General features: G+C 38.1%; 1 protein-coding gene across 1 annotated transcript; it reads left to right on the top strand.

Moving 5' to 3' along the window:
- Nucleotides 1–4,169: 4,169 nt before the first annotated feature.
- Nucleotides 4,170–11,751, top strand: LOC137036031 (tripartite motif-containing protein 16-like). The gene is made up of 6 exons (XM_067409951.1): nucleotides 4,170–4,869; nucleotides 7,535–7,630; nucleotides 7,729–7,962; nucleotides 9,454–9,610; nucleotides 9,719–9,766; nucleotides 9,906–11,751. The coding sequence occupies exons 1-6, from the start codon at nucleotides 4,297–4,299 to the stop codon at nucleotides 10,424–10,426; spliced, it is 1,629 nt and encodes a 542-aa protein (XP_067266052.1). The 5' UTR covers nucleotides 4,170–4,296; the 3' UTR covers nucleotides 10,427–11,751.
- The last annotated feature ends 79 nt before the right edge of the window (nucleotides 11,752–11,830 follow it).

The raw sequence follows: 11,830 nt of genomic DNA on the forward strand, positions 1-11,830 counted from the left end.
CAGGTCAGGACTCTTATAAAACATGGGAAGTTTGGGGCAGATCAGACATTGTATGCCCGAGTTACAACATCTTCCTGTTTCATGGCGAAACATCGAACTTTGCCAGGCCGCCATGGACACGCCCTTCAGCGAAAACTCTAGATCTTCGCAATTTAACGTCTCAAAGGCCTTTAGATTAGACTGACCAAATATGATGTTGATCTGATTAAAGCTCTAGGAGGAGTTCGTTAAAGTACAACGTCTGGAAATGGCAAAAACTGCACAAATTTTGCAAAGAAAATTCAAAATATCTCACTTCCTGTTGGTTTTCAGATTTCACTCCAAGAGACTTTTTTGTAGGTATTGGGCTGTTAAATGTGTGTACCAAATTTCATACCTGTACGTGAAACGTAGTGTCAGGGGCACTTCGTTGAAATTTTTTAGGTGGCGCTATCGAGCCATTTTGCCACACTTAATTCTGAAACCCATATCAGACATACATTTTCACCACTTCTGACGCATCTGCAAAGTTTCATGAATTTTCGAGTATGTTTCGGCCCTCAAAAAAGTGATTCACCTTACATGGCGAAACATCAGACTTTGTCGGTCACCACGGACACGCCCTTCAACGAAAACTCAAGATCTTTGCAATTTAACGTCTCAAAGGCCTTAAGATTAGACTGGCCATATATGATGTTGATCTGGTTTAATTTCTATGAGGAGTTGATCACAGTGTAAAACATGTCATTTCCTGTTGCCCCCAGGTGGCGCTATGACTGTAACTGAATATTGTCATATAGATGTCTTCAGGTCAGGACTCTAATAAAACATGGGAAGTTTGGGGCAGATCAGACATTGTATGCCCGAGTTACAACAACTTCCGGTTTCATGGCGAAACATCGAACTTTGCCAGGCCGCCACGGACACGCCCTTCAGCGAAAACTCTAGATCTTCGCAATTTAACGTCTCAAAGGCCTTTAGATTAGACTGACTAAATATGATGTTGATCTGATTAAAGCTCTAGGAGGAGTTCGTTAAAGTACAACATGTGGAAATGGCAAAAACTGCCAAATTTTTGCAGAGAAAATTCAAAATATCTCACTTCCTGTTGGGTTTACAAACTTTGCACCCAGGGGCTTTTTTGTAGGTATTTGGCTGTTACATCTGTCTACCGAATTTCATAACTGTAAGTGAAACGTAGCACGAAGGGCGCTTAATTTAAATTTTGTAGGTGGCGCTATCGAGCCATTTTGCCATTTTGCGATTCATTTTGGAGAAGAAGAATAATTGGCTGAGCAATTCCAATAGGGTCCTCACACCATCGGTGCTCGGGCCCTAAATATATAAATCATGCAGCGCTTTGGGTCTCTGAGCAGAGCAAACACTGCAAACGCTTCTCATTCTTCTGGTCCTAAATGCAAGGCTTGCTTGTGCTAGATTCATATCTAGAATAATGGGCTTTTGATGTCCCATTTTCATCACCTAAAGGAGCTTCAGTAGCCTTTCACCTCCTCATTCTTTGATATCTAACACAGTAATGCACACAACTTTGTTATAAGGGAAGAATGGACCATAAGAATAGAACAGGCTACTCTATCATTCAATGGCCAGTTGCAGCAACAGCAAAAATTAGGTGAACAGGATCTATTCGCTGCAGTTACTTTATTAAAGGAAAACTCAAAGAAACAAAACACTCAGAATACTCAGACAGGCAAAATGCAAACAGAACAACCGGTTTAATCATGCAAGATCAGACAAAGTATAGAACAAACTCAGGGCTATACACAAAAGCAAACTAATCAACGACACAAGGCACAGGTACATTGAAATTACTCAGAACCGAATTACCATGGAAATGAACTCAAAACACAGGAAACAGAACCAAGACATGTGCAAAAACCAACTCAAAACAAACACCGGCACAGATCACTCCTGACAAAACAAACATAAACACAGATAACTCATGACACTACGTGCCTGCTACATTACATTTTTATCAAGGTTTTTTTTGGTTTCTTTCACACCTTCTGCTTAAACAAAATGTCCACAAAGTATAAGGATAGAGGGGTCTCTGGAGGGCCACTAGCCTCAATACGCGTTCTTGTCTGTACTTGTGTTCTTGTGGACTTGTGAAACGTCATAATTCGCTGCCCAAGTACTGTTCCAATTCAAAGTTCGCATCTAGCCAAGTACAGTTCAAATCCCCGGATGTGTTCTTGATCCACCCCTTTTATCAAGGATGCATCGAGACTTGTGCGGACTTGAGACAGCCAGGTATCCCAGAATGCATCTCGCATTAACCAGCAAGCGTCAATGGTAAAGAGGAAAACCAGCGTAACTTAAACATATTACTGCTTTATGTCATGATATATTCTTTTAAGAGTTTTCAGACAAGAATGTACTGGTTTAACGCTTAAATCTGTGGTTTATTGATAAAGGTAACGTATTTGAAAATTTGATCTGACGTTGTCGGAGTTGTGAAATCCAGGCGATTACCGGCAACTCGGCGCTCATGTACCCAGCCAAGAACAGCCTTACCTCGGCTAGTTCTTCTGATGTTTGCCGCTGGCTCAGATGTCTCTGTAGTGGTTAAACATGACATAAGTCGTCTTTTGTATATCTAACGGGCGTTCTTTGGTCTCATGAATCTATAATTTGTTACGTGGCAAATTTTGGCTGAGGGCAAAGTGATGTTTCATAACTTTATTTAGGCTAAAGCGCTCATTTTGTACGCTTGACTGAATTGTTTGCTTTATTTCTTATAGTATATTCTTATACCTTTTATATGAATATTGATCATTAAAACATTTTAATAACATTTAACAAAAAGAGACAGGGTTGTGTTTTGTTCATTTTATTACAGTGAAGATAATCAGAGTAGGCTATGCACATATATTAATGTTTAATATTTTTGAAATGTAAATGAAAAGGGTTGTTTAATATTTCGTTTTGTTATAAATACTATATATGCAGACATTGAAGATAATCAATGAATGCATTGCCTGAACCACATTTGTGAGGCTATTAATATGTTTTTTTTTTTTTTTTTTTTAAAACGAAAAGAGGCAGAGTTGGTGTGTTTCGTTTTATTGTTGCCTAAAATATACATAGAGATAACCGGAGAAGCCAGAGCAAGCTGAGTGTAGTTATCAAGTATGCTGCTGTACCATTTGCAGAATCACTGGACTAGCGTCCTCTCATCCTCGGGAGTTTGTTCTCCTGAGTTGAACTTGCCAAGCCCTAACTAGTTGAAAATTAAACACACCTGAACCAGCTAATCAAGGTCTAAAGGCATACTAGAAACTTCCAGGCAGGTGTGTTGAGGAAAGTTGGAGCTTAACTCTGTGGGATAGTGACCCTCCAGGTCCGAGTTTGGAGACACCTGATATAGACGATGAAATGAAAATAGTCATGGGGCCTACAAATACAGTTAGTACAATGAAATTATGAATTAACAGTCCATGCCTATGAAATGTTCACTGCAAAGCCTTGAGATGCATATTAGTGAAGTTCCTAAATGTAATTTCGGGAGGAGTTGAACCTATCTAATCTTTCAATAAACATACAAGCAGTCCCTCACCTTGCTCCGGCATCAGCTGTTTTGGCATCCCTCCACCTCCCTAAATCCACCAACATAATTTAGGCACTTTGCTACCATACTCATCTTCCAATTATTGGTAGTCTCACTGGGGGGTATATCTTCTCGAGTTAAAGCTGCTTCCTCGAGCCCCTCCACTGCAGACAGCAAGCCACATACTTTTAACCTTAATAGCTTAAAGATTTTATGGGCAAACAAACTTGTGAAACTCTTTAATCCTGTCAGTTTTCTCAAACTTAGTCTTAATGGGCAGAATCTGATAAAGTGAAGCCCTCTGTTTTTGTCATTACTATTTTGACCACTATAGCACTGCACTGAAAATACAGACAATACCATTGAGCTCATGCTTCATTTGCTGCTAATTTCACGTGTGATCTTTGAGTTTCTTTCTGAGGCTGACATCTGTTATTATCTTTGACTTTACTGGCTTGCACACAAACTTGTTTTACACATGTCACTCACAGAAAACCAGAACCAGAAAACAATTTCAAGTCCTCTGTTGTGTTCATGCATGAATTATATTTTGACTACTATTTTGAAGTGTTGTGTGATGACGTAATGTATGTGAGAACGAAAGTGAAACAGTAAAGAAGATGGATGAATTTCGCTACTCCTGTCTTGTGTGTTTCTCTGCTGTATAATTCCTGACAGACCACAACCTAGTTTCAAGGAAGTATAGTTGAGCTGCTGTGTGTTTGTGTTTCAATTCATTCAGTAAAATGGCAGAAGCCAGAATTTTTCAGGAGGAGTTCCTCTGTCCAGTGTGTTTGGATTTACTGAAAGATCCAGTGACCATCCCCTGTGGACACAGTTACTGTAAGAGCTGTATTACAGGCTGCTGGAATCAGGAGGATCAGAAGAGAGTCTACAGCTGCCCTCAGTGCAGACAAACCTTCAGTCCAAGACCTGCTTTAGGTAAAAACACCATTCTGGCTGAAATGGTTGCGAAACTGAAGAAGACTAAACTTCCTGCTGCCTGTCAAGCTGAAGCTGGTGATGTGCAGTGTGACATCTGTACTGGAAGAAAATACAAAGCCGTCAAGTCTTGTGTGGTGTGTCTGAATTCTTACTGTCAAATTCATCTTGAACAACATGAGAATTTCTTTAAAGGAAATAAACACAACTTGATGGATGCCACTGGACGACTTCAGGAGATGATCTGCCATAAACATAATAAGCTTCTCGAGGTTTTCTGTCATACTGATAAAAAGTATATTTGTGTGCTATGTACTATGGATGAGCATAAAAACCATGACATTATATCGGCAGCAGCTTTGAGGACAGAGAAACAGGTATAAATATATGTCATTAATGAAATAATGCTGACACTTATGCTTCATGTTCATCTTATTTCAGGAAAACTATAAATCTGTGGTATGAACCTATAAATGTGCTATACTAGATCTCTAACCACTATAGACTCACCACCCCATTGAAATTGGATTTATATGAAAGTGAATATCACACTTGCAATGTTATGGCCGTATACCAGCACAGCTAATTAAAGCCATGCTCATATATGGCCATAACACACACTTGCTCATGAGATATTGTTTTTATGTGAAGTTCCTAAACGTAATTTAGGGAGGAGCGAGCCCATCTAATCTTCCAATCAACAGCCAGAGTATATAAGCAGCTGCTTACCTCTCTTCAGTCTCAGCTGTTTCAGCATCCCTCCACCTCCCCAAACTCCACCTTCATCTCAGGTACCTTGCCCTATGTAATCACATCCTATATTTATTCACTGGGGGGTGTATCAGAGCTCGAGTTGAAGATGCTTCATCGAGCCCCTCCTCAGTGGACAGCAAGCCAAATTAGCTAACCTAATACCCTAAAGATTATATGGGCAAACGAACTCGTTAAACAACAGTTCAACAGAACAAACCTGTCAATTGCACATCAGGAAGATCACAAAACTCGCATATATGCACTCTCCTTCCACCTGTCATTCTAAATTTGTTTAGCTTTTAGTATGAATATGTTAGCCTTAAGGTTCTAAAACAATGACAAAATTCGCATATAGTAGATATAAGCATTCAAAACTTACAGACTCTTCCGCTAAAATGGATCACAGATTTTCATGACATTACCATGGACTTCAGATTCTCATCAAATCTTCTGTCCAATCAAATGCTCTCTAGAATCTGAATTCCCGCCCCCTACACAATAAACAGACACTGAAGCTGCGCTTAAATCGGTTATTTGTTCACACATTTACTAGTTTCTATATTGTGAATGGCACATAGTGCTCTATATAGAGAACAGGGAACAATTCACACTGTGTAAATATGCTTTCCATTGAAATGAACGAAGTCCGTTTTCATGTTACCCCTGCAGTGTGAGCACTATGCTCTGGTCCAGGGACACGAGAGCAGATCATATACATGAGTCAGCACAGACCACAAAATGGTTGGATACATTTGAATTCTGCACAGAATGCTATATTTTAAAGCGATATAAAGGAGATTAGGGGGAGAAACGGTTAGAGATTTGAAGAAAAATAAAGCTTTACCGAGCTCAACGGTTCTGGCCGAGCTGTGATATAAGACTTCCTGTTTCAGTTGAACTTACGTCAACACAGTGAATAATGGTGAGCATTCCAAGACACTTCAATGGGCCTTTAAAGGTGCAGTGAGTAAATTTTAGTGGCATCTAGAGGTGAGGTTGCAAATTGCAGTCCACCGTTCACCCCTCCCAACATCCAAAGATGTTGTCGTCTGAAACAGTCAATCAAGCAATGAGGTTTCTTCTTACTTCTTAGAAAAAAGAAAACAAACGCACTACCGTCTGAGGTGCCAGTCAAAAGAGATGAATTCAAATGTGTATAAAAAAGGATATATGACTGCACACTCAACTTGCGAATAATTTATTAGCCAACGTTTCGGCAGAAGCCTTTGTCAAGGTATATTATTCTTCTTACTTCTCACAAAGAACGGTCGCTACTTCTAATAAACCAGATGACGACGCATGGCGATGCAAGCTGCTTCTAAAAACACCAACAAAGAAAAATAAGAACAACAACATAGTGACGAAACACGCTCAGAGCAGTTTGTCCATTTAGGGCTACTGTAGAAACTGCAGAGGATGTAGGGGAACTGCAGTGTATGTAGATACAAATGGCTCATTTTAAGGTAATAAAAAAATGCGGTTTATTATATAAGGTCTTTATACACCACTGAAAACATAGTTATGTATATCTCTGTCAATAGATCCTCCTAAATATTACACACTGGACCTTTAATAGGGGAAAAGCGATATATCTAAAATCACTGGCAGACCAACCCCATATCAAGCACCCCCCATTTTGGCAGGGGGTGCATAAATGACATACCCAAAATAAAACTACATATATAACAAAGTATCTTTAGAAAGTCCACCCACATTCTTTTCATCCCCAATATATTACCCCAAAAGTCTTTCTAGAAAACAAATCAAAACATTTTCTTATGACCTTACATGAATTCTTTTGACTAAATTCATCACAAAATATACAGTATGACACCTGGTAACAGCATTATTGCTATAATTTGCATCAAGCTACACATGGTAATTTATGAGATTAACACTATATTTTTTGTTCAAAACTCACTTTAAAACACCAGCGAGTGTTTGTAATAAATTCCAACTGTGATCTGATGTGGATTTTTATTGTATAATGAAGTAAAAATAGATTCTTTGCAATTTTCTACATTAAGGTAAATGCAACAACTTAGCATTTTCTCATTTCATTTATTAATAAAATATTTATTTATATTTTTTTTTTAAAAAAGACCCTGAATCGCGTGAAAAACACAAACCATATATTGTTGTAATCGTATATTTTTTGGTCATCTGTAGAAATTTTCTGTCTGTTGGATATGTATAATCAGAAGGCATAAGTTGATATGGGAAATTCTTTTTTGAAAGAATCGGATGAGTTTATGACATATAGTTTTACTGTTGATTCTGTTTCATCAGAGTCACTTGAAGGAAATGCAAAGAAAGTTCCAGCAGAGAATCCAGCAGAGAGAAAAATATCTCCAGAAGCTGAGAGATGCTGTGAAGTCTGTGAAGGTGACATAGTTTGGCTCTCCTGCAGTGCTGGAGCTCACTGTGGCTCACAGATGGTGTGAGGCCATTGCAAGAGCTGATTGTGATGTGTGTTTTAACAGTGCTCTGCAAACGCAGCAGTGAACAACAGTGAGAAGATCTTTACCGAGCTTATTCGCTCCATTGAGAGAAGTCGTGCTGAGGTCACACAACTGATCAGAGATCAGAAAAAGGCTGCATTGAGTCGAGCTGAAGGACTCTTGAAGCGACTGGAGCAGGAGATTGCTGATCTGTGGAGGAGAGACACTGAGCTGGAGCAGCTTTCATACACACCAGTTCACATTCACTTCCTCCAGGTAACAGAGATCTAGAAAAACAGGATAGTGGCCTTATGAACAAGATCCTGCTATGACATGAGAGCAGAAAGAGTAGCTGACTCAAACGATGTTGTCTGGAATACTGTCAGGTGATGCGAAGTGTTGTTATTATATATACATAAGTCAGACTCTCAACTGGACATCTTTATTCTAGAGAGACTGCAGTTATATTTATATTATAGTTATATATATATTTACTAGAAAAAAGTAACAACAAAATTCATGATTATAACTTTTGAACCATTTGGCCCAAAAAAATAATTCTTCAAATGTATCTTTTTTCTCCTGATTTCTTATGCTATGTAGTAACAAAGACTATAAAATAACAAAAAGGAAAGGGACTTTGGTAGTAATCAATGAAATTGGTACTATAACACTTTATTTCTTTAAGTAACTTTGAAACTACATGTCAGAAGATTTTTAAATAAATCTATTCATTTCCTTTTTGAGTAATGTTAACCAAATTTGGGTCAAATTTACTGTCATAACTGTTTGCCTGCAACTATATTTACTTTAATTACTGTACATGCAGAGGTTTTATTATCAGAAATAAAGAGTAAAGTGGCAAATTCAAGAATTTTCAGCTATAATGTAGCCGATACTGAGGTGAGTTATGCTGCCTTTCACGTGCTATCAGAAATGTCCTACTTCCCACTTCTGAAGTTGTGATTATGAGCTTGTCGCATTCAAATGCTTTGTTGTTGGAAAAAAAAGGAATATTGGAGGACACCAGGTTTATTCTTGCATATTTATTGGGAAAATCTTATTAATACCAAAATGATATTTAGAGTCCTATTCATTGACAACCATTTCTCTTATAAAGACTTCAGATGCACCTGTGAAGAGACGATGACATCTGGATCAACATGCACCATTCCAAGTTTGCAATTTTTTGCAAAAACTACGTGCTTTAGAAAAACACGTACTCTGCTTCCTTTACACCAGTGATCTCAAACTCAAATCCTGGAGGGCCACAGCTCTTCACAGTTTTGCTCCAACCCTAATCAAACACACCTGATCCAGCTAATCAAAGTCTTCAGGATTACTAGAAACTTCCAAGCAGGTGTGAGTTGGAGCTAAACTCTGCAGAGCTGTGGCCCTCCAGGAATTGAGTTTGAGACCACTGCTTTACACACATCACTTAATCCTAAAATAGGTTTTAGGCTGTCATAGAAAAAAATAATAAATAATACCAGTCACAGCAGCAATCATTCTTCTCTCTGACATGTTTAAAGTTTATGGCTCACCCATCTCGGGAACTCTGGTATCAAAATGATCTCCAAGCTTCCCAGTGGTAAATATGACTTTAGAGGACATTCCTGTCCAATTTTTAAGTAGGAAACTTGTATTTACAGTAATTCTGATAGCATGTGAAGGCAGTATTAAAGATAAGTCAAGTCAACAAGAGCTGCACAGATCTGAATGAATTTATTAGATGAAGTGATGAGTTTTTATTTATTTTTTCTGTAGAGTTTCCAGTCTCTCTCAGCACCTCCTGAACCTACAGCTGTACCCAGTATTCCCTTCAGCTTTCCAACTTTTGATGGTATAAGAGAATCTATTTGTCAGCTGAGAGACAAACTTGAGAATTTCTGCAAACAGGAGATCAAAAAGATATCTGACAGAGGTAAAATCCTGAAGCTTTATATGCTTTCAGAAACGAGTTCTCCATCATTTAATATCATCATGTCTCTTTACATAGAATTACACTCATAATGTCTATTGACTCCCACAGTCACATTCACCAACATTCTTACCAGGCCCAGAAACGACTTCCTACAATGTAAGTCACTAAAAGCAAAAACAATTTTATAGTTATTGCAAATGATGATTTGCATAGGACATCTGGTAAGCTGTACTGAAATGACTGCTTAACAAAGGCCATGACAAAGTCTGATTCTGATGCGTTTTATCTCCTTCAGATTCCCATCAGCTCACTCTGGATCTAAACACATTGAATAAATACCTTCGTCTGTCTGAGAACAGACTGATTACTTACATTGACACAGTCCAACCATATCCTGATCATCCAGACAGATTTGATGAATGTAATTATCAGGTGTTGTGTAGAGAGAGAGTGTGTGGACGCTGTTACTGGGAGGTTGAGTGGAGTGGGGGTTATGGTGTGTATATATCAGTGTCATATAAGAGCATCAGCAGGAAAGGAGGGGATAAAAAGTGTTTGTTTGGACATAATGATCAGTCCTGGAGTTTGTACTGCATTGACTCCAGATGTTCATTCATACACAATAACAAACAGACCCATCTCCCAGTGGTGTGCAGATCTTCTAGAATAGGAGTGTATGTGGATCTCACTGCAGGAACTCTGTCCTTCTACAATGTCTCTGACAAAATGAGCCTCATCCACACAGTCCAGACCACATTCACTCAGCCTCTCTATCCTGGGTTTTATGTTTGTTATGGCTCATCAGTGAAACTGTGAAAAGTTTCTGCCAGGACATTTTCTGTTAAGTTTATGACATTTCGCCACCTTGGAATTATAAGGTTCTATCTGCATTCTGAGCAGTTTTGAGAAATTGAGCTTCAAAATTTTTGCATTTCATACTAAGATGGAACTTTATAATTTCAAAGTGATGATTTCCTTTAACCCTAAAACGTAACACAATCCAATGCGTAGTTTAAAACAAAGGTCAGGATGGTGTTGGGTTTTGTTTTGATACCGAATATCTGATATTCAAACAAAACAGACAAAACAAATTAACAAAAATTAAGTCAAGTCTTCTTCATTTATATAAAGCTTTTCGCAATATTGTTTCAAAGCAGCCTCACAGTGACAATAGGAAAATTATTATCGAGCTAAAGTTGGTGTTTGATTGAATCACTTCCGTTGTAAAAATTGTTAATTAATACTTTAGGGGCTGCTTAAATGACACCTTTCCTACTGAAAACCGAATACCCTTTAATGCATTCTTGCTGTTCATTTACGTGTTTAGTCTATAGGTTTGCGTGTTTGAGTGTGTATGTGCACAAAAGCTTGGTCTTTTAAAAAAAAAAAAAAAAAAATTTGCCTCCTGGAATATCTTCTTTAAATAAATGCTGCAATTAGATCCATATATCTACTCCTTGTCTGCAAACTGAGACAGATACACTTTGTATATCAGGGGTGTACAATCCTGTTCCTGGAGGGCCACTGTCTTGCAAAGTTAACTCCAACCCCAATTAAACACACCTGAACCAGCTAATCAAGGTCTTAGGGGCTGTTTACAAGACATTGTTTTAAACTAAACTTCTTATGCATTTTGGCCATTCATTTACATGTCAACAGCGTTTTGGGGACCTGCTAAATTTTAAAGCTGAAGCTTTTAAAAACGATAGTGTTATCATCTCCATGTAACCTAAAAAACAAAAATTTGTGAAATCTGTAACCTCATGCGCATACGTATTACATGTTGATTCTATAGACGTGTAGTTTTTGGGGGGGGGTTTACAAAGTGACATCGCCAACTACTGGTCTGGCAGCATAACACAGCATTTTTAGTATTTTTTTGTGGATCTGTGTGAACGGGGATTGTTTTAACAATGTTGTTGTCAGTACATGAAAAGGACAAAGTTTTCTGTTTTTAGTACTACTTTGTCGTGTAAACATATACTGCATACTAGAAATTTGCAGGCAGGTGTGTTGAGGCAAGTTGCAGCTAAATTCTGCAGGACAGTGGCCCTTCAGGACAGAGTTTGGACACCCCTGGTGTATATGTATATAATGTATGTGTATGTCTAATGTGTACTGTATATGTATGTTTGTGTGTGTGTGTGTGTGTGTGTGTGTATATATATTTATATATATATATATATATATATATATATATATATATACACACACACACAA

This window comes from Chanodichthys erythropterus, chromosome 14 (assembly GCF_024489055.1).
Source record: "Chanodichthys erythropterus isolate Z2021 chromosome 14, ASM2448905v1, whole genome shotgun sequence".
Lineage (NCBI taxonomy): Eukaryota > Metazoa > Chordata > Actinopteri > Cypriniformes > Xenocyprididae > Chanodichthys > Chanodichthys erythropterus.